This window comes from Dermacentor silvarum, chromosome 2, assembly GCF_013339745.2.
Source record: "Dermacentor silvarum isolate Dsil-2018 chromosome 2, BIME_Dsil_1.4, whole genome shotgun sequence".
Classification (NCBI taxonomy): Eukaryota; Metazoa; Arthropoda; class Arachnida; order Ixodida; family Ixodidae; genus Dermacentor; species Dermacentor silvarum.
The window spans coordinates 48,015,833-48,037,832 of NC_051155.1; the positions used below are offsets into that span (position 1 = coordinate 48,015,833).

The 22,000-nt window shown below is 48.0% G+C and overlaps 2 protein-coding genes across 2 annotated transcripts in view; both read left to right on the top strand.

The window, feature by feature from the left end:
- LOC125939688 (uncharacterized) overlaps window positions 1–3,798 on the top strand; it is a 59,047-nt gene extending 55,249 nt beyond the window's left edge. Inside the window, exon 4 of the mRNA XM_037706066.2 lies at window positions 3,680–3,798. The gene's annotated coding sequence lies outside the window, so the exon portion shown is untranslated. The remainder of the gene's footprint in view (window positions 1–3,679) is intronic.
- LOC119440000 (polycystic kidney disease protein 1-like 1) overlaps window positions 3,415–22,000 on the top strand; it is a 58,612-nt gene continuing 40,026 nt past the window's right edge. Inside the window, exons 1-8 of the mRNA XM_049662708.1 lie at window positions 3,415–3,508; window positions 3,680–3,890; window positions 8,489–8,740; window positions 9,754–9,880; window positions 11,797–12,000; window positions 17,882–18,048; window positions 19,152–19,376; window positions 21,591–21,733. Coding sequence (XP_049518665.1) covers window positions 3,415–3,508; window positions 3,680–3,890; window positions 8,489–8,740; window positions 9,754–9,880; window positions 11,797–12,000; window positions 17,882–18,048; window positions 19,152–19,376; window positions 21,591–21,733 — 1,423 coding nt within the window. The remainder of the gene's footprint in view (window positions 3,509–3,679; window positions 3,891–8,488; window positions 8,741–9,753; window positions 9,881–11,796; window positions 12,001–17,881; window positions 18,049–19,151; window positions 19,377–21,590; window positions 21,734–22,000) is intronic.

Here is a 22,000-nt window from a genome sequence, read left to right on the forward strand (position 1 = left end):
AGGGACGTCGACCTCCGACAGTTCATTGCCGCTGGCAGTCGTGCTTCCCCGAATGTGGTGTGATCGCAAAAGTGAAAGCTGGGCTTCGTGGAAACTTCAGTTTATTGATTGTAGTTTTCGTTCACGCCGAACAGGTCGTTTTGGGAATCGCAGTTTCGGTTAAGGGTGATTCTTGTAACTACCTTGCGTTTTAGTCGCTGGCGGGTAAATAGCTTTGCATTGAAGTGGTTCCAACAAACACAATTCGTTCTTACATTCCAACTCTGTCATTCTGTAACGTTTTCGTCAGTCTTTTAAGCCATTCGTACTGTTTCTGCATGCGTCTGCCACAGCAAGGCGCTAACAAACATACCTTCTCTTTCGTATCCTTACATTTATTTATTTTTTACTTACAGTCAACATTCGTCTGGTATTGCGTTTGATTTCACTATTTATTAGAATGTTTGTCGTCTTGGCGCTGAAAATTGGGAGTACTAATCTTTTTCTTGCTTTTCTTTTTGGTTTGAGCAATCGACTGTACTACGCAACATTACAAAATATGTCTTAGTGATGCAATGTTGTTAATTTTGCCTCGTGTCATTTCTATTCACTCATTTCAACGAGTTATATCTGTGGTGAAAAGACAAACCTTGACGAACGCCGCTTTAATTACGCGATTGCGTCAATATATTTCAAGTTTCATTCTAGCTCTGGCTACAGGATTTGTTGTTATCGGTGTCCCTCCAGGTTCGTTTCTAAATTAGAAACAGAACTTTCGTCACTCGCTGACACAAAGGTGACTCTCAGCGAGAAACATTTAAAATAAGATACTTCAGCGATTCATTCAGCTCTGAACTTGCGTGCTACGCCGACGCGCGCAAATCGAGCCTGTATAACTTCTGCCTGCGTTCACCAGCTTTTGTTCCGATGTCCCCCAAATGTTGTCTACAAGTATTCTGTTGTAATTGTTTGTACCTTCATACTTTCTTCTGGACGCCTTCGGGCGTCTTCTGGTGACGCAACTTTCTAAGTATAAGGAATCAGGCGCTGCGTAGTATAGAGCTAATTTCATAAGATATGAAGGAATACATCAATTTGGACAAAATTTTGTTATGGGAAGCACCATTGTGACAGCTTGAGGCAAAGGGAAAAGCCCGTCTACGACATGGTAGTGTATACCATCGACAGTGCCTACGCCTTCGCGCTATTCCCTCTTTCTCTGTAGGGTAGGGTGTAGGGTAGCACCACGTGTAGGGTAGCAAACCGGACGCTTATCTGGTTGACCTCCCTTCCTTTTCTCTCCTTGCTCTCTCTCTCTCTTTCACCAGTCGCCGCAGCAAAAACGACTCCAGATGCGGGCTTTTGCGAAGGACTCGACATGTTGCGGAGTATGACTGACCACTGACCGTCACTATTTTGATACGGGCGAAGCATCACTGCCTTGTGCTGAAGTGTTCGGCTTCCCCGTGCTTTTGCGAAAGGGATGGTATGTCGGTCAGCTTATTCGTTTTCTGGATCACTGGAAAAGTGGTTCCAGTTCTCCTGGCACGGCGACACGCAGTTTTCGGTACAACGTGGAGAAGCGAACGGTGCACACGCGAAAACACGCTCCTCTGTTGCCTGGAGCCCGTAAGTTTTGATAGCACGGAGACGGTCAGGTTAGTCGGGGTTTCATAATTAGTAGACTTGAATTGCGAGAACTAACACAGAGATGGCATGACAGACACGGGCGTGCGCGTCGGTCATCTTTTGTGTTCTCCAAATTCAGGGTCCCGACCATGGTGGGAAAAAGGGCGTTGTTGTATACAGGGCGGTGATCGGGTGATTGGTTTCGCCAAGCCGCCCTTTCCGCTAAATCTGTCATATCCGCGTCGCGAACACTAAATACATTGTACTCTAAATTTGTACAACAATGCTCAAGAAGTGTTTAGTATCCGAATTTTGCAGTCGTTTTAATAAACCGCTATAGCGAACAAACTGAATTTATAAAGAGTCGTCCACACTGACACACGCGTTCGACTTATATATTGTGCCATGGTGTGAAACCTACTAATTTCATTGTAACTACTAAATGTCGCGTAAACTTTTAAATATAAGGTAGTTTTTATTCCTGTCACGCGACCACTTTCGAGCACGCTGTTGTTGATTCAGATCGATAACAATGCAGATCGGCCGCTACTGCATGATATTTTGGAGGGTTATTGACTTCATTCATGTTAAAATTGCTCACGCTTTGTCCTTTGATCGCGTTTGTAAAGTTCCAGTGAAGGTGGAGCTCAGTGACCATCAGAAGTTAATTAATTAAATTATGGGGTTTTACGTGCCAAAACCAGTTCTGATTATGAGGCACGCCGTAGTGGAGGACTCCGGAAATTTGGACCACCTGGGGTTCTTTAACGTGCACCTAAATCTAAGTACACGGGTGTTTTCGCATTTCGCCCCCATCGAAATGCGGCCGCCGTGGCCGGGATTCGATGCCCGCGACCTTCGTGCTCAGCAGCCCAACACCATAGCCACTGAGCAACCACGGCGGGTGACCATCAGAAGTGCGGGCTTGTTAGTGATGTATGCTAATATGGAAATAAATAAAAGTATGACGTTGCGAAATTGTGTTAGTGTAGATATTGACACGTCAACCTGTTTATCTTTCTCGGGTGACCGCCTTTCACCGTCTAACAAACGTTATCGCTCAGCGCCGGATGCGCCTGAATGTATCGCAAGTTTCTCGAATGTTATGGATGGTTCTATCCGCTGTCTGTTGTCACCGAGCCTTGTGTAATCTGATTGTGTGCGCGACGCGAATTGTATGGTACTTTCTGGAAGACACGCTGGCACCAGCGAATACTCTCGAACCTTCGATGACTCGTGTATAAAAGCCGACGCTCTTGACCCCCTGATCAGATTTTCGGCGACCGCCGACTGTGTTCGCTGCTATCGTTGTGCTTCTAAAGCCCCTATATATATATATATATATATATATATATATATATATATATATATATATATATATATATATATATACAGGGGCTTTATGTGCTTCGAGTGTGACTTGTTTTGTGGGCACCAGTTCGCCCAATAAATGGTTAGTTACGTCATTCACAGTTCCGCTACTGTGTTATCGACCGTCACTACCACGTGCCAATATCTCACCACGTCATTTTGCTTTCTTGTGGGTCACACATTCACAACGATTGGAACGCACTGAATTATGCAAGACCTCACGGTTGCAGTGGGTGGGCACAATTATTAGAGGAACAAGCTGGTTATCTCTACAGATAGAGGGTGCTTAGTTAGTTTAGCGCCATAGTTTAGTGCTTTTTTTTTGTATGCTAACCATTTCTCTCCGAGTCAAACCAGCTTTCGCTGTGTATCTCGGCGTTTCCATGGGCCCATCCCGAATATAGTTCACTCTAAACATATGTACCACTGGTTACCATGGTCACCCAGTGCCCCTGGGGCCGCTGGGTCGGTGCAGCTGGGCTACTGGAGATGTACCGCTCTTTAATGAACCTCTTTGACGCCAACTTGGGTCAGGGGGTACCAAAACAACAAAAAGCGCCTACGTAGTGACATAGACTCGAGTTGACGCTGCCTGGATTTCTTAAAGAAAAAAGAAAAAGAACTATTTTCGCACATTTTCTGTTCCTACAGTGATCCAGTGGGTGCAGTACTTCATTCCCTGTGTTTTTTCTTCTTTCAGAGGCGTCCGTGTGCGTCGGGACGCCCCCTGCTGCCGAGACGTGCGCCCCCGCGGATGTGACGTTGCCCTTCGAGAAACGGCTTCTTTTGCGCGCCTCGGTGGCGCCTGCCACGGAGAAGACGCTGCGCTTCCTCTGGTCTCTGATGCCGCAGCGAGAACGCTACGTCACGGACGCAGCCGCGGTCAACCTTCGCCCCACTGGGCCTGGAACGTGAGTTGTGTCACCGTCCACCAACAATATGCCTCGCGTCGCCTGCTTAACGTAAGCTGCCGCGTAGTGCCCGGATAAGACTAAATTACAGCCGATAGTAAACGAGGCGCGAAAGCAGCCGTTATGCATGTTGTTCGCGCGCGTGCGATTTGAATGGGTCTCGAAGTATAGTGCGTCAAGAAGGGTTAGCATCCCAGACTTGGGCCGTTTACGCGCATAATGACTAGACCTAAAATTACTTTTTTTTTCTTTCTCTTACTTTGCCTTAATATTCTGCACACTTGTTTTGACATTTATTTGCCATTTTGTAGTCTTCTTTCTTTCTCTCTCGCTCTCTCTCTCAATGATTGCTTTCCTTTTTTTTCTCCTTTTCTTCTTGGGACACGGATAGCGTGCTGTTCAGCGAGAAAACTTCACACACTTCGTAGCTAGTAAACAATAATAACCTTCGCCACTTTGCTTTACGCTACATTATCTTTAGTCAGTGCTTTCCTCTTTTTTTCATTCGTTTATCTAATAAAAGAGCCTGCGATTCGTTCCTTCTTATGTTTGTTCTCACTGCCGTTGTAACATTTACTGCAATTTTGCTTTAGTCCTTTCGGCGAGTCATATTTCTCTTTCTGCGCCATCTACACATTTCTCTGCAGTCTTTATAACCTCAGAAAGCACTCATTTTTCGTAAATACACACAATACGCAGAAACGGCGCAGCTTATAAGCGAGCAGGAAGTGAAAAGTCATGACAATTCCTAGTTCGCTCTTAACGCGCTCATAAACCGGCTGGCGGACAACGCACAAGTGCGATTTTTCATGGCAGCTATGCTGGCGTTAGTAATATAGCTGTGGCGTATGTTCGGTGATATAGAAATAGTCTAAAAAATATCATCTGAAGTTAATCAATTGAATACTCCGATTCGAAATGAATGTAGTCGACTAGTATGCGAAAAAATTGAAGGACGCTTAACCTTCGCCTTTAAGAGTGGAACGTGATAGCGTTATCGGGCTCCGTTGGCATCGCATTTTTCTTGATGAGTAGGCTTCACTGCAACATACAACGTGGGAAAGCTAGCTTACAAAGACCAAGCTTACACTGATCCCCTTAAAGTCGTATTCACTGTTAAGCACAAATCTATTGCTGGGAAGACATTTTTACAGGAGCAATCTAAGCCGTCTTATATCAAAATGTGAAGGCCCTAGGACCTTTTCTTATTATTTTATTAATTGTTTGCTGTTGCCCCGAGGCGCGCGCGCGTCCAAAATTTAGAAAGGCTCGGTTTTCAACATTCCCCTCAATGTTGCCTAGAACCAAAGTACAGTGAAACATCATCAGAATGGGAGGACGCTTAAGCTTCGCCTTTAAGAGTGAAACGCAATAGCATTCAAAGATTTCTGGCTGCTTATCAGGCTTTTTTCTCGTATATTCAAATTACAATCCGACGCCATCACGCGTGTTGGTTGTGGTTAAGTCGTACTTTACGATTTTTCTGACGGATTTTACTTTGATAAATTCAATTTTTGTCCACTAACGCCTTGCGCCACGCGGAGGGCTTGTGAGGTCGGTGTGGTTCAGGATGATGTGGTTCGGCATGATTATTTCCGCCAGACGCCGATGCTTAACGCCAACGCCGGTGTCGGACTTTCTGCGGCACGGTGCCCTTAACGCTATCGCGTTAATACCAAGTATTAGCACATTCCTGAACCGTGTAAACGTTGTCGTGCAGGGACGCCTAAATTGCGCTTAGAGGACCCATCGCGATAGTTCGATGCCGCCGGTGCGTTTTCCACATCGCTAGTACCACCCTGCTCAAGGTTGTGGCAGGAGAGGGAAAGTGAACGCCTGCCTTGCCGGTCTGCTTCCGACGCGCCTCTGCCTTCGTATCTCCGAGCTAGGAGAGTGTGAACAGTGTTCTCGCATTCTTGAAGCATCTAAATAGAGTTGCAAAAGAGCGCTGGCGCACGTCTTGAGCCCTTGCGCCTCCACTATTTTGCCCTTTGTCAGTATTTCTTTCTTTGTATTTTATTGCGATAGCAATTATATGGACAATTCAACCGGATTTCTACCGTCGGCGTCGCCGTGAGGTGCCGTATAAAGTCCAAGGGCGATAAAATCGTCGCCACGCGCCGTATGCACGAGTGAAAGCGCGTGGGGGACTATCACGGAGAGCGAACGCACGGCGGAAAGCAAACGCGACCGTCGCGCGAAAGGCCGTGGGGGTTTGGGAGGGAGGGAGGAAGGCGGGGCGACGCTGTGCTGCCGCACGAAATGCGTATCTTGCAACCGGGCGCAAGGGGAACTGGCCACTCAATCTCCAACGCGAAAGCAAGAAAGCGGGAAGGCAGCGCGGGAGGCAGGGAGGGGGGGCAGCTTCTACTCTGCCAACAACTGGGCTTGTACTTTGCCCGGCTGTGGCGGTCGCCCGCACCGTCTCATATCTCCACACGGCTCTGACCTTTGTATGCGCTGTGCATTCGCCGCTCAGTTTCCGTTGAAGCGATAGACCGCACGAGCCTTCGCTAGCTGCGGCGGCTGCGCTTGCTGCCAGCGTTTTGACAGTCGTTGTTTGCGGTCATTCAGTGGGATCTATTCGTGTTTGCTTGTGCGCGCTGACACCACGCTTGTTAATTCAGTTAGTAAGCGAATGTGTCCAAATGTATGCAGCCGATAAAACTACTATCCCTATTCCGAATAGCTCTGTACTAATTTGCTAGCTATCGCAATTGATCCTTCGCCTTTCGGGCGAAACTGCGACATTTTTTTCTTCTCTATTTGTTCACTTTAGCCCAGCTAACTCCTCTTGAAATCATGAGGCAGGTAGCTTTGTTTATTTATTTCGAAGTCGCAGTTTCGACCGAAAGATGAATCATTGAGAGCGATAGCGAAGTATTAGACTCGTAAGGCTCGTAGTTTAATTAACGGTATAAATTGCCATAAACATTCGCTTACTAGCTAAACAAACACGGTGTTACGCTCGCGGACAACCATGAACACATCTCACCCGGTCGCAGTCACAACACCATCGTGATGACGAGCGCCGGTAGTGGGGAGGGCGCGGGCTTGTCCCAAAGCGAACGCTTTGTGCTGCCGCCCCCCTCGCCATTTCAACTGTGTCGCGTCCTAAAACTCAGAATACGCGACCTCCAACACTCGGTGCGCGGAAAGAAAGCGCGCGTGTAGCCTCCAGCCATCTCGGCTCGCCCTTGCATGCTATACCTTGCACTCGGCTTGGCACCCGCAGCAAGTTGCCTCCAACATACGGCGCGCGGGATGCATGTGTGTGCGGCCGCGCGGGTAGCCACGGCCGGGCTATAGAGGAGGAAGAGGAGGCACGCGCTCTTCTCCTTAACCGTTCTTGCATTTACAGCCATTATTGGGACTCTGTAAAAAACGTTTATACTATATAGTCATGGAGGAAGGCAACCCAGGAGAGGCCCCGGTCAGCACGGACGTATTGGAGAAGGTGTGGCGGAAGTCATGTGCTGTTTTGTGCTGTTTTGTGCTGTCATGTGCGGAAGTCATGTGCTGGCGGAAGTCATGTGAAGTCATGTACTGGGACGGGTACCCCAAATGTCATCGTTGCCATAGCAACCGCGTTCCTGAAGCTTTCGCTGCTGCTCTTGGTCTCTGAAAAGTGAGATAAGATTTTGGCACCGGTGTCTTTCTTGCAGCACCTTTTGTTCGCGAGAAAAGCTGACTTTGGGGTGTGGTGTGTAAGCTTGAAAGTTGTGTTTTGGGTCTGTGAATGTGAGTGATGGCCAGCAACAGATACACTTAATCAATCACGGCGCCGGTCTTCGTCTTCTTCAACTTGCCACGGAAAAAACACGGGAGTGCGTCTGCTTCACTAAAACTGCTAGAGAAGTTTCGTAGGCTTTGTTTTGACGCGCGTCGGCAGCACGCACTTCCGGCGGCTCGTAACAATGCAAGTTCAAAGTTCGCGCCCATATGCTCCGGTGAGCTGCAGAGCCCTTGATTGGATCCGCAAAGGAAGATGGCACACCAACATGGCTGCACTTCCGGCTTCAAAAACGTGACTTCGGGGCCTCTCCTGTTTAGTTTCTTTCCTCCATGTATATAGTGCATTTCGAGCGCGTGTATGTATTATCATGTGTGCGTGTGTGTTACTTCTTGCTTGTTTTTTCTCTCCTTCCCTTTCTTTCATTTTTAATCATCTCACCGAGAATAGCAGGAGAAGCATTTACTCAGGGTAGCTTCTCCAAATGTCATTAAACTGTTTTCTTTTTCCTCTTTCTACGTCGTTTCACTCCTTTCACGCCACCCAACACCGCCGTAGGCTCGATGACGTTTATAACAGTTGCAGTTCGAAAGCCCAATCTCGTGGAGGGTTATGATCGAGTGTCTATATAGCACAGTGCGTGACACTCGCACAGTATGTTCGCAATGAACGCCGTGGAGAAAGAAAGTCGTTTTCGCAAAAGACTAGCGCCGCAATTCACGAGCTGTAGCTCTTGTTGAACTAAAGCGAGTCTCCTAAGCAAAAAGTGAAAGTGACAGTGATGCTAACGTTGCTTTTCTGCGTGGAAACAGGCGCGAAGTGCCTTTATATACAGTTTACTTGTCCCTCCTCTATCCTCTTTCAGCTACGTGGTCGAAGTAACCTGCCAGAATCACGTGAGCTCAGTGTCGTCGCCAGAGCTGGCGCTTCGTCTTGTTGAGCGGGTGACCAACTTGAACGGAATCAACGTCCTGGGACCGGTGCTGGTCGCTAGGCCTACGCGGCTGCGAGCCGTTTACACGACGGGCAGCAACCTGACCTTTTCGTGGAACTTCGGAGACGGCAGTGATCCGGTCTTGATCACCGACGGACCTGAGGTGTCGCACACGTTCACCAGGTGCGAACAGTGTTGCAGCGTTAACTATGTAGACAGGCTTCGATTGAAAAGCGTCCTAGTCCTGTTCTGTCCCAAGCTCTTCGGGTCGCCGCTAACGCGTGGCACATGTGCGCATGCGTGTGGCAGCGTCAGCTGTTAAAGAGCTGTAAGCCACCCTAGCGAAGCAGAAGCGTACGGGCAATTTTCGAACTTACTCTTGAGCCTCAAGAGAACAGAGAAAGGGAGGATGTCATACGTAGTCAAAAGAGGCTTCCATTCCAGGAATCTAACCTGGGACTCTAAGCGGAGGCAAAAATCTACCATTTTTCATGCTCACCTGCGTATCAAAAGCTCTTTACCCGTATTATGTCGCAAGGCAAACTATGCTATACAAGCAAACCAGCCTACTGACTATGAGCAGTTATACTGCTCCACTTATGCAGCTTCTGTACGGAGGCGGCCTGTAAGCACGTAAGTATAATATACCGTGTGTAAACACGTGCGACAAAAGAAAAATCGTATTATATGCACACACATAATATAAGTAAGAAAATACCCATGCTTTCTTTTTCTTGCACTTAGCTCGAAACATCCGCCGTTTTAACCTCAAGTTACCCTGGCCAGGCTTACTGTGTCGGAGCTTCTGTGCTGCCTTTGCTCTTACAATAACGCTAATTTCATTGCGTGAGCAGTTGTAAGGACACTCCAGGTGAGTTTTCGCCGTCGGGGTTGTCGTTATGTTCCTGTGATGAGATTCTATCTAGCGCCGCGCACCACATCTTGGGGGTTCGAGGGAAAGCGTGCCAGGATGAGCCAGTAGGATGGTGGCTTGGTGTACGCCGTCTTCCCGCGCTGCCAATGTTGAAGTTCACGTGATTTTGAGGTCCAGGATCGGCATTAAAGAAAATATAAGTCGAACCTGTTATACGAGTACACGTTTAACCTTTCTGCCTTTTCTTCTATGTCGCTCTCCGGCATCCTGTTCAGTCTTCGTGCTTACCACTCTCTCTCGTTCCTGCGTTTCGTTTTAACAGGGTGCGAGAGTACTGGGTCAAGGTTGTCGCCTATAACATCTTCAGTCGCGCCGAGTTCGAGACGAACGTGTTCGCGATGGAGCAGCCCTGCAGCAAGCCAGAACTGCGCCTCCACCGGTACACGGAGGTGAGTGACGTCATATCATAGCTTATCCAGGCGGTATATAACACAGCTCAGACGAACCAGCAGAGTTTTATTGCGATAGCAATTATATGGACACTTCAAGCGGATTTCTGCCGTCGCCGTTGTCGTCGCCGTGAGGTTCCGCATAAAGTCCAAGGGCGCTAACGTCGTCTCCGCGCGCCGTACGTGCGAGTGAAAGCGCGCGGGGGACGCGCGCTATCACGGAGAGCGAACGCACGGCGGAAAGCAAACGCGACGTGCGAAAGGCCGTGGGAGTATGGGAGGGAGGGAGGCAAGCCGCATTTGGTGCTACGGCACCAAATGCGTATCTTGCAACCGGGCGCAAGGGGAACTGGCTCTTAATCTCCTACGCGAAAGGAGGAAAGCGGGAAGGCAGCGCGGGAGGTAGGGGGGGGGCAGCTTCTTCTCTGCCAGAACTGCGTTTTTACTTTGCCCGACTGTCTCCTCACGGCTCTGACCTTTGTATGCGCTGTGCATTCGCCGCTCAGTTTCCGTTGAAGCGATAGACCGCACGGACGTTCGCTAGCTGCGGCGGCTGCGCTTGCTGCCAGCGTTTTGACTGTTGTTGTCTGCGGTCATCGAGTGTGATCTATTCATGTTTGCTTGTGCGCGCTGACACCACGCTTGTTAATTCAGTTAGTAAGTGAATGTGTCCAAGTTTATGCAGCCGATAAACCTATTATCCCTACTAGTACTCCGAATAGCTCTCTACTAATATGCTATCGCAATTGATGCTTCGCCTTTCGGGCGAAACTGCGACGTTTTTTTTTTACTTCCTCTCTAATACCAGAAATCATTTCGGCTGTCTCGAGTAAGGGGCAAATAATAGCGCTGGCGCCTTGCACCGCGTCATGGAAAACTGCTGCACAGCGCAGCGAAGCATAGCAGTCTCACATTGCTGCTGCCACGACAAAAATGCATGATGTTGCGACGGCACTCCATCCCAAAATACGGCAAGGATACCTATTATTACTACAAAAAGCAAAAACTCATTGGTCTCGAGTTTTTTTTTTTTTTTTTTTTTTCAGCTGGAAAACTATTTGTACAGGGATGCGTTTGGCGTCGCAGTGGCTTCTTCACTTAGTGTCACGGCTTACAAAAATTAAGGAGAGGGTGGGGGGTCGTTATCATGTTAACAATCTGTAGTTTTTAATATATAAGCCATAATCGACTAAAACTATGCTTACGGCCAATATAAAATAGTTTCGGTCTTTTATGAAACGAGTTATAATGCTTTCCGTCTACTCTGTCCTCGTCTGCTTTCTTTTCTTTCTTTTTACAGCGAAGCTGTTTATGGCTAGGATTCCGTGCATTTTTGTTCTGCGTATGCAAAAACTCAGGTCCCGTGCGAACGCGCTCGTGCCACCGCTCGCACGTTCGTCGTCGTCGTCTTCCACAGCTAGCTCTTCGGCATCCCTCGGATATGCATTTTGAGTAGATTAGTTATCAATAGGCACGATTTTCAAGATCAGTAGACTCCCAGGTAGATAATAAAGGTTTCTCAGAGATTTGCTGCTGTGCCACGCGCGTCGGCCATCTCTACGTTCGCACCGCCCTCTCTTTGTCAGCGTTCCAAGTGCTTGCGTATCTACTTTCCTTTCCTTCCGCTCACCCGTGGTGGCGGTGCCGTCGAAACGTCTCGCGTGTTTAGTTTCCTCCGGCTCCTCAGGGTGGTGGTCCTGTCGTCCACGCGAATGTATATAAAAAAAACTAGAAAGACAAGCTGCCGTTCTCCATTTTGAATTTCACTTCTCTTTTGTCGTCGTAATGTGGAGGCCGCGTATAGTCCGGACTCCCGATGAGCAACGCGCCTACATGCTAAACAGCTTCGCTTATCATCCACCTTCATCGAGTGGAATGGCTCATGATTTTTTTTTCATCTCTCCAATAAATAATAGGCTCGTTTCAACGAAGACGTGTACGTGGAGGCAGCCGTCAATACATCGTGCCCTATCTCGGCCAAGGTCAGGTACTCGTGGACCGTCCTGAACGCAACAGGGTCGCACGTCGTCTTCGAGCACAGCGGTGGTGCCCTCTCCCGGAAGGATCTGCTCCTGCCCGCGGGAACACTGCCCGTAGGCCGGTACTTGCTCTCGCTCAAGGTGAGACGTCCTAATAAACTGTAGACCCGTGTTGGCACTTGCCTTTTCGGTAACAAGGTCACCTTTATTACTGTCAAAAAAAAAAAGAGACAATTGAGCCTGCTCGCGAAGCGTGTCGGATTTGGCGAGAGCTTATGAGAGAGAGGAGAAAAGGGGGAAATGGAGATGTGAGCAGTACTGCATCGACTTTGTGCGAAAGGAAAGCGAAAGAAAAAAACAATTACAAGCAGAATCTCCTGTGGGAGTTATCTAAATCATGCGTAAGCATTTGCTTCTAATCACCTGCTGTTTCGTCGTCGTATGCTGCTGCGTTTGACGACGAAGAGGAGGTTAGTAATAGCAATGTTATATGATGGTGCGTTTCGATGATGCTGCTGCTTCGAGGAATATGAGCACTGGTCGATGCGTGCTGTATGTAGTACGTGACGTAATTGAACAGTGTCACGTTTGGTAGACCTCGTACGTAGACGTGGTCGATGACGCTGCCTCCTCTCGATGTGAACCATTATTAGCCGTACTCCGGTGGCGGCTGTGTATGGCGCGGCCGCGAGAGCTCTATCTTGAAAGCGATCTGCGATGAGGACAGATTGCGCCGACTGCTGATAGCTTCGTGTGCGCTGTGTTATCGCCGCTTAGTTCGCGTTGAAGCGAGAGGCAGCACGAAGGTCAATTCGCTCGCTGCTTCGGGCCCTATCTTGAAAGCGATCGTCCTACGTGACGCACGGACTGGTTTCCTCGTTGGATAGGCATAGAAATGCTTACGCATTAAAAAAAAGAAAGAAAAGCGCGCCTGGGCTATATATGGAGCTTGCGTCCCCCCAACGCTTGGGCGTCGCTTAGGTATACCCTATCCTAAAACTCTTTATTGACTTTGAGCGTTGTGAGCTGGACGACTCGGCGTAATCATGTGCTCGACGCTGCCGCCGATTATAAATTTCCTGATAATGTCCGCTGTTTCAGAAAGGACAGCCTACTTTTAACCGTCCGCGGTGGCATACTGGCTGTGGCGTTGTGCTGCTGAATGCAAGGTCGTGGGTTCGTTATCCGGCCGCAATGGCAGCTTTGTGACGGGGGTGCATTCCCAAAATGATTGTGTGTGGAGTTTTGGGGTGCACTTTAAATAAACTTGATCACACTTTATCTGACGCCCCTCGGCGCAACCGTGCGAACGCGCTCGTACCACTGCTCCCGCGTTCGTCGTCGTCGTCTTCTTGCACAGCTGGCTCCGTTGCCGCTCATCATTCCAGCGTAGAATTTCACTTGTTTTCTGTCGTCGTAATGGGAAGGCTGCGTTTACGGGGGTGTGAGCCATTGCTTAGGGGGGTATGAGCCATTCATTGGCTTACGTGACGGACAGATTTAATTTTCAAGCAATTTAATTTTCAAGCAATTTAATTTTGAAGAATGGCAAGCGGCAGTGCGACAATGGCGGACTGCGGGCATACCGTCAGTGACGTAGTTTTATCCGTCGCAGCCGAGCGTGTGTCTAAGCTCATTAAGAAACACAAATGCGCAACCAATAATTGCGAAATACTTTAATGTAGCGTCGGGATTAACCCAGTGGGGCCGCACGTTTCAGCTTGGCTGGTTAACCATCTATACGGAGTGCTTGGGCGTTACTCTCTTTTAAATTAACAAGGAGGGTGCCTTACTCGTTTTTTCTTCCGTCCTGGCACTTGTAAAGGGAAGTGCACGAAACGCAATGTTGTCTCGCAGAGTACCGCAAACGCAATACCGTCACAAGTGCTTCTCTTCTGCCCGTAACAATATTGAAGGCGGTCGCATCCACAAGCACGGTTAAGAGAGAGAGGGCGGGGGGATTTCCGCATTTCTGCCGAAGAAACGAGACCACGCAGACTCGCTCGCTGGCACGCATGCATAGTTGGAAGCGTAACGAAAGCGACATCGAATGAAAAGGAAAAGCAAGGAGAAAGCAGCAAATCTGCGCACTGCCAGCGCAAACGTTCTCTGTGCGCCGCTGTTACGGACGGCACTCGTCGTCGTCGGCCAAGGAAGGGGGAAGCGAGCGCCTCGGGGCGGCAGAATCCGCGGTGCATACGCTATCGCGCAGCGCGGAGCGCGTGATTAATTGTGTTTGTTATTAATTCAGCCGTTTCATTCGCTGCTGCTGCTTCCACCCCCTCGCCGTCGTGCCATCTTTCCAGCTCCTCCAGAGGGGAAGGAAATGGCGCATCTCTTCGTCATTAATCACGACGATGACTCTTCTTTCTGCTTCTGTGCTTTTCATCTTTTTCGCGACTCTCTCTTCCTGAGGCTCCCACCGTCCCTTTCTCTTCCGTGAGGTTGTTTCTTCTTCTCCGCTTCTCGCCCATCAGTCGCAATGTCACCGTCTCCCTTCCCTGCGTCCTTCTGCGGTGCTCTCTCTGTCCGTCAGCTCCTCCTCGGTTAATTCGTCACTGTGTTCGTGATTTTGCGCCGCTCGCTCTTCATTCGCGTCTCTTTGTCTTCTTCTTCTCTCGCTATTTGCGCGATCCTCGTTTGTTCCCCGTTGACGTTTGTGTTGCGTTCATTGCGAGCACGGATAAATGCCCCGCGCTCGCATTTATCTCCCTCTTCGGCCGAACGTGTCCCCCCTTCCTCTCGTGCTCGCGCTTGATTCGATTCGCGGCGGCTTATTCGCACCTAAGCCACTGTCTGTCTCTCTTTTCGCGGCCTTTATACGTCGTTATCCTCGTTCTTGTTCCCGTATTTAGCGGCTGCGCAGATGCCTTATCGCCCGCACGCGCGGGGGGTTTATGAGGCGTGTCCGCACCGAGGGCGCGTGCATGCTTAATGTCTGCCTCTTCTCTCTCTTCCCCCTTTTTTTTTTCCTGGCCTCTGCGGGACGTGTGTATAGCTCTATATATCGCGCGCACCGATCGGGGACCGAACAGCCCCGCAATTACTATGAGCGCCGCGTACGTACCCCTTGTGTACGCGTCGGGTGCTGTCTGTTTGCTCTCGCAGATGTATTCCCGAGGCGGCTTTTGCTGTCGCGCCGCGACATTTGTCACGGCGAAGATAGCGCGAGCAGCGCAACGCGTGCACGGACACTCGTGTGTGGGCTCTCTGCTTGACGAGAGGCGCGCGAACGCTCAGAATTGTTGCTGCGCGCCGTCTGTCGCCCCTTGTGTATCCATTACTTTCGTGTTTGTTTTTCGTCGGCCGCGATTCGGCTGTCGACTCTTGCGCGAGCTCTTCGTGCCTAAAGAGCCGTGCGCGAGAGATGGGCCAATGGAATGTCTGGACAGGACGTTTCTTGCACTAGCATGTGTTCTTTCTTTCTTTCTTTCTTTCTTCTTTCTTTTCTTTTCTTTCTTTTATTGTACGTATCTAGAATGCATATGTCTGTCCAGCCGTGAATATAATCTAGTTCCCGCTGTCAGTTCCATTCGCTATCGCCGTCTTCAAAGCCGCGTCCTGTTATCTTTCCGCACTGGTAGGTGCGTCTAACGCGTGCGACCGACAATATGAAAGAAAATCACGTTGGAGCTTCGAGCGGCGCTCTTGTCCTACTTATTATACCGTGCGCAGTGCACAGCACACCGCTGTACTGGCCCTTGATTGGTCTAGCTCCTTGATCGCGTGTTCCCTGTTCAGAAAACTTCGCCGGTGCTGAGAAATATGCGGTACAAGTCACAGCGACCGCTTCAGCCCTATGTAGTGAGAGTTGGCCCTGTAGGCACTGACGATCGAGAAACGCGTGCGCCTACCCGATGGGAGACCTCTACAAGAAGGAAGCGCTCGATGCACCATGTACGAGTGCGTGAGTTATGTCTTGTGTTTCACTTACGATATGCGGCATGCAGGTGGCATCCTAACGTCTGAAGTGCTGCTCCCGCCAATCTTCATTTTATTTTGTTATTACACCGTATACTTCCGGAACAATTCGGGATGTTAAAGGGACCCCAAGACGAATATTGAGTTGAGTTGCATTTGTTAATTTAACTAATTTTTTACTGTGCAATTTTTGCCTTTAAATGAAGATCCTTCTCTTCGAAACCCCAGAAGATATACTGGCGAGACTCGTAGCGCTCTAAATAGTTTACTGTATTATACAGGCCGTTTCACTTAACTTGGGCCAAACTTTAAGAATATGCAAATGCTACGTAGCTGCACAGAACTAAGGTAATGTTGTTTGCCGTCGCTTGGAGATACTGAGATTACTTTTTGCATCCCGCCTAATTAGATTATTAGTCGTAATTAATTAATCAACTTCTCAATTATTACACTTAGATGAAATGTGTCAATGAGAAAATTGTAGAGCAACATGAAAAACTCCCGATACAGGTTTATGTTGCTCAATACGTGCTCCGTAAAAGTGTTTTTCCGAGCGTGAAAGACGCCCGCGGATGCACGCAAAGTGCCTCGAGCAGCGCCAGTCGCGCGGCAATCTTGCGTGCTTCCGCGGGCTTCTTTCACGCTCGGAAAAACACTTTTACGGAGCATGTATTGAGCAACATAAACCTGTATCGGGATTCTTTCATGTTGCTCTACAATTTTCTCATTGACACATTTCATCTAAGTGTAATAATTGAGTTGCTCTACAATTTTCTCATTGACACATTTCATCTAAGTGTAATAATTGATAAGTTGATTAATTAATTACGACTAATAATCTAATTAGGCGGGATGCAAAAAATAATCTCAGTATCACCAAGCGACAGCAAATGACATTACCTTGGTTCTGTCAGCTAAGTAGCATTTGCATATTTTTAAAGTTTGGCCCAAGTTAAGCGAGACACCTATTCTACTGACCAGTTACGGTTTCGTTTCCAAGTAGACAAGTGTCATGACGTCTGACGTGCACAGACGGAGATCACGCGACAGCAGAACGTTCGCGAGGTTTTGTCGCTCGCTCTGACTTGCTACATCGGGCCGTGGAACGGGTAGCAGATTAGAAGACCACCCAGCGAGCCGGGCACCGCCAATACATCAAGGTGGTCACTGCTCCCACGTGACCAGCTTATGCGGCATGTCAAATCGACGAGATGTGTCCAGTCGTTCTCTCTGTGCTATGACAAAGTATACGATGTCATGACAATTACCTACTGGGAAACGAAACTAAAACCCGCTCGTAGGAAACCTATTACCGTATAATTATTTCGGGTTCTGTAGCGTGTGCCCTTATTTTCTTTCTTCTGGGATTTCGAGGTTAAGGACCCTCATTCGCACAATATAATAATAATAATAATAATAATAATAATAATAATAATAATAATAATAATAATAATAATAATAATAATAAAATATTGGACAGTTTCGCCTGAAGGGCGAAGCATTGAAAGCGACAGCAAGGTGTAGCGCTGTGCAGAAGCTCCTCTGACGGTGTTCTAAGAAAACGCGGGGGCGAAATAATGTTGGCGGCGACATACAGCACGCGAGGCACCAGAACCCTGGCAGCTGTACAATAGGCGTCGCACAACGCGGACGAGTTGATGATCGCAGCCATCCGGCGTCGCACATAATTGGTGCACGAGGCGAGACAGAAGGAAAACCGCCAGCGTGAATTTGTAGCATGAGGTATACTGCCCGTTTCACTCAGACCACTGTGGGCACCACGGTGTGACATATGCAGATAGCTGCTCAGCACAACCCTCATGACGATTGAGCGAAGCGCGAGGGTGCGCTCACTTGGCTTCCTCGTTTTTTTTTTTCTTTTTTTTTTTTTCACCCAAACCCACTGCGCGTCTCTGGATACCGTCTAGCCTTCCACGCGGGGGCCGCGCGAGCGTCGTCGATACCGTGCCATCACGGCGACGCCGACGACGCAAACGCGAAAAAAAGAAAGAAAATACGTAGACTGAAGGTCAGGAATTTCACGTGAGTGCCCTTCCGAGGTCTTAGTTTGTGACCGAGCTCATTGTTCTCCCACCTGCAGGCTCGCATGATGCCCACGGCCGTGTACGCCGTCGAGAACGCGACCTTGGCAGTCGTGCCGTCTCCGGTCAGCTTCAGCATTGCGGGCGGCTCGTGGCGAACCATTGGTCCGTCGGCGATCGTCATCCTCGAGACTAAGGTCTACCCGCCTGACCTCTCCGACTACAGGTGCGTGGGCAAACCCGAATTCATTACTCGTGCCGGAGGCCCTTACTTACGTTAATGGAAATCAGCACAGCACATTCCCATATAGAAAAAAATAAAAATGAGTTAATTAAACAAAATAATAGTAAAAGAAACTAGGCATTGAATCTGTAAAATATACCCGTTTATAAAGCGCATTTAACAATAGAAAGAAGAAAAAAAGAGCGTCCGACAAATGTTTTTGGAATGGGAAACTCGGGGAACATAATCAATATATATATATCGATATATATATTGTCCTTTATGTTTCGAGGGCAGTCTGAAATTGAAGAAGCTGCGCTTTACGCGAGCAGGTGTACTTACGATATGTGGGCCGCACATCGGGGAACAGAAACGTCCAAAGTTGCATGCTTCTCCTCACAAACTGTCTTATTGCGGAAAAGCAAGCTTCACATGCGCTCGCAGTACAAGGAGTCACGCGCGCATGGGTTGACACCTTTTGAGGCGAACTGTTGGACTGAATTATGTAGGTTGCCTTTTTTATACATGAAATCAAGCTAACAAAAGAAATATGTGGCGTGAATGCATCACTAGGGCAACACAGGGGTCCCGACACGGAGCCCTTATGGCATCTCACATGATTATTTATTTATTTATTTATTTATTTATTTATTTATTTATTTATTTATTTATTTATTTATTTATTTATTTATTCGTTATTTACAAGTGCATTCCGATACAGTATTTTTACCGGATAAAATAACGGTTGCTTGATTTTACAAATTTAGGAAAATAAAGACCATGAAAGTACAGGTAGCTTTGGGGTTAAACCGTGCTTCAAGTGAAGCAGTTTACATCACCAAAGAACGTTTTACTCCTTGGTGATGATTATTTAAAATTAGGTTACATGAAACACATCATTAGATGCGGGTTAAACAAATTTAGGAAATGCTGTAATAGTACATCGCTAGTGAGCTATTGGATTTGGTTTTTATGCTAAGTAAAGTATTGCGAGACATGCCATCACACTGTATACAGACGCAACATAGAGGCTCCCTATAGTCGCTGTGCATTGGCGAGCGTCCTCCTCTGTACGTGCATCAATAACTTCTCGACTCCATTTGCAGAATCACTTGGAAGTGCGAGGAGTTGAACGATGCTGACGCCGACTGTTTCACGCATCCTGTCCCATCTTCACTGGCCAAGCGAAGCAGCAGGACGCTGCGTTTCCTCGCTTCATCACTGAACTCCAAAAGTGCCTTTCTCTTCACTGCGACGCTGACTCTGGGGAACGCCTCTTCTCATGTTGCACAACAAGTCCTGAATGCATCTGGAACCGGCCCTCGATCTCGGTAGGTGCACATTGATAACAGGTCTATGGAAAGGGGTGGAGGAGTTTGCATTGCCATTTTAACGTGATAGCTTTAAGGACCCCGTGTCGCTGAAAATCCGGCGTCGGCGTAGGTGTCGACATTCGTGATGGAAAAAAAATCATCGCGAACCACCCCCACTGCACAGGCCCTCTGTGTGGTGCAAGGTGTTAGTGAAAAAAAAAATTTATTTCTCACAGTGAAATCCGTCAGAAAAATGGTAAACTATGACTTAACTATAACCTACAGACATGGTGGCGTCGGATTGTAATTTGAATGTACGAGAAAACATAATTTTGTTACGAATAAACTCAAACACTAACCCGTTTTCCAGCATTTCTACCATACCAGCAGCAGTGCACTCGGGTAGATTATTTGGGAAAATAATATCCAGATGGCGCTCGCATCCTCGGCAGGTCAAATTCGCACTTCGCGTGCCTAATGCGTTTTGGATACACGCTCGCGTCGGGGCAATAGCAAACAATTAATAAAATAATAAAAAAAGCGTCCTAGGCCCTTCACATTTTAATATATACGACTTATATTGCCCCTGGAAAAACGTCTTCCCAGCAATGCATTTCTGTTTAAAAGTGAAGCCGACTTTAAGGGGATCGGTGTAAGCTTGGTCTTTGGAAGCTGGCTTTCCCACGTTCTGTACTGCAATGAAGCCTATTCACAAAGAAAAATGCAATGCGAACGGGGCCCGATAACGCTATCGTGTTCCGCTCTTAAAGGCGAAGCTTAAGCGTCCTCCAATTTTTTTGAACTTCGTTTCATCATTTAAATTCCTTTGTGTTAATGATGCAAAGCATTCTTTGCCTCTTACCAGGCACATTGCGGTAGGTAGGTTCCTGTGTCACCTCGCTTGGGGCCTCTTTAATAAACATAAAATTATGGGTCTAATGATGGAATTTGAACCATGACTCCCCAGCAGAACAGCCCCATGCTCTGCACATCAGACCACTGACACGTGCGTGACACTCGTTCCTATGTCCAAGTTGGGACAATTGGCATATGTGTCGTGTCGCATTGCACCATTTTTTTTAACAGCGAAGCTGTTTAAGCCGGCCATAATGTGTGCCGCCTGCCACTGCGTTGCCTAGCAACCACCTCGCGGAGCATTGCGCGTTATGCTCGGGAGAGAGAAAGAGAAAATGAGAGCGAAAGAGAAACAAATTGTAGCAGCACCAACGAGGCAATGCGTAGAGGTGCTGCCGACGCCATCCGCGCTTCTCCGTTTCCCTGTAGCGCCGAACACTTGCTGTGTGCATGACTGCAGAAGGTGCCTCTGACGGCGACTCGGCCGAGCTCACACCAGCTGCGCGCTACTGCGCATGCGCCGTGACGTCATCCCGGCGTGTCGTCTGCTGCGCGCCGCCTGTACACTGTGCATAGCTTTCGCCTCACTTCCCTTACGTGTGCTCAGACTACAAGTGCTTCACAAGGTGTTCCCCGATGCCACGAACCATGAGGAAATGCTTATACACTTCATATAACTTAGCATCGCTTCGTATAGCCAGGACCAGCTAGAGAACCGATCAGCTTTGCTGTGTCTTTATCCTTGCGCCACTAGTGCAAGGTATATTTTACTTTGTATGAGAGCATGCCAGCTTCACCCATCCCTTCTGCGCATCATGTATGAGGAAATGGAAATAAGCTTTATGATTATATTATTATTATGTCAGCTAGTGCTTTGATGAGCTATATGACGAATTGCATTGCCGTCTGGATTGGCCCAGATTACCCAGCACACTAAATTCAGTGATTGGCCCAGGTTGTAACGATACAGATTGCAACATTTCATCGTCCAAAATACAATAAATCAGTCATTGTGTCATCGTCGTCGTTGTGCACTTGTTCCCACAAATAAATATGCATTGCACACACAATTTCTCGCCCTACAATAGAGTACCTGTATATGGCTCCCATAGGACCCTGCATTATTGTATCTTGATAGAACCATGTCTGAGGCACTTTACCCAATACTGACCTTTTGTGGCATCTGCTAACGCTTTGTGGAAACGGAAATGATGTTAGACAACCAGCCACCTACAAAATGTTTTATATACCATTGATTCCCAGAGGGTGTGGAACTTGCATAACTTTAAATTTATTCTAGTGTATGAACTGTATTTGTGTACAGTGTCTTTCTGCAGGCAGAGCTGATCATTTCTTGACATTCTCCTCACCTTCCAGGCTCATTGAAGTAAGCTGCCGGTCGTGTGACTATGAAAGGCGAGCGCGAAGTCACGAAAAAGTAGTGCTCACTGCATTGTGCCAGGACTGCGACTCCAACGAGGAGCTCTACTTCGAGTGGTCACTGTGGAGCCTTCATCATGGTAAACAGGACTTAGGATCCACATTTTCCAACTATTTTTCTTCCCGATATAGCATTATAGTAGTTCATGCAATAGTGTTAATATTATTATAGCATTGTACTATAGAATCTGATATCATTACATAATGATCCGGGTAACGCTATTGCATTTTAAGGGTAATTCGAGGATGCCTGGCATTGTAGGTTATTACTGAAAACAGCTGTGGGACGGGTGGTGGAGGGACTTTGTCAAACAGCAAGAAAATTCTTCGAGGGCTGACAAAGAGGA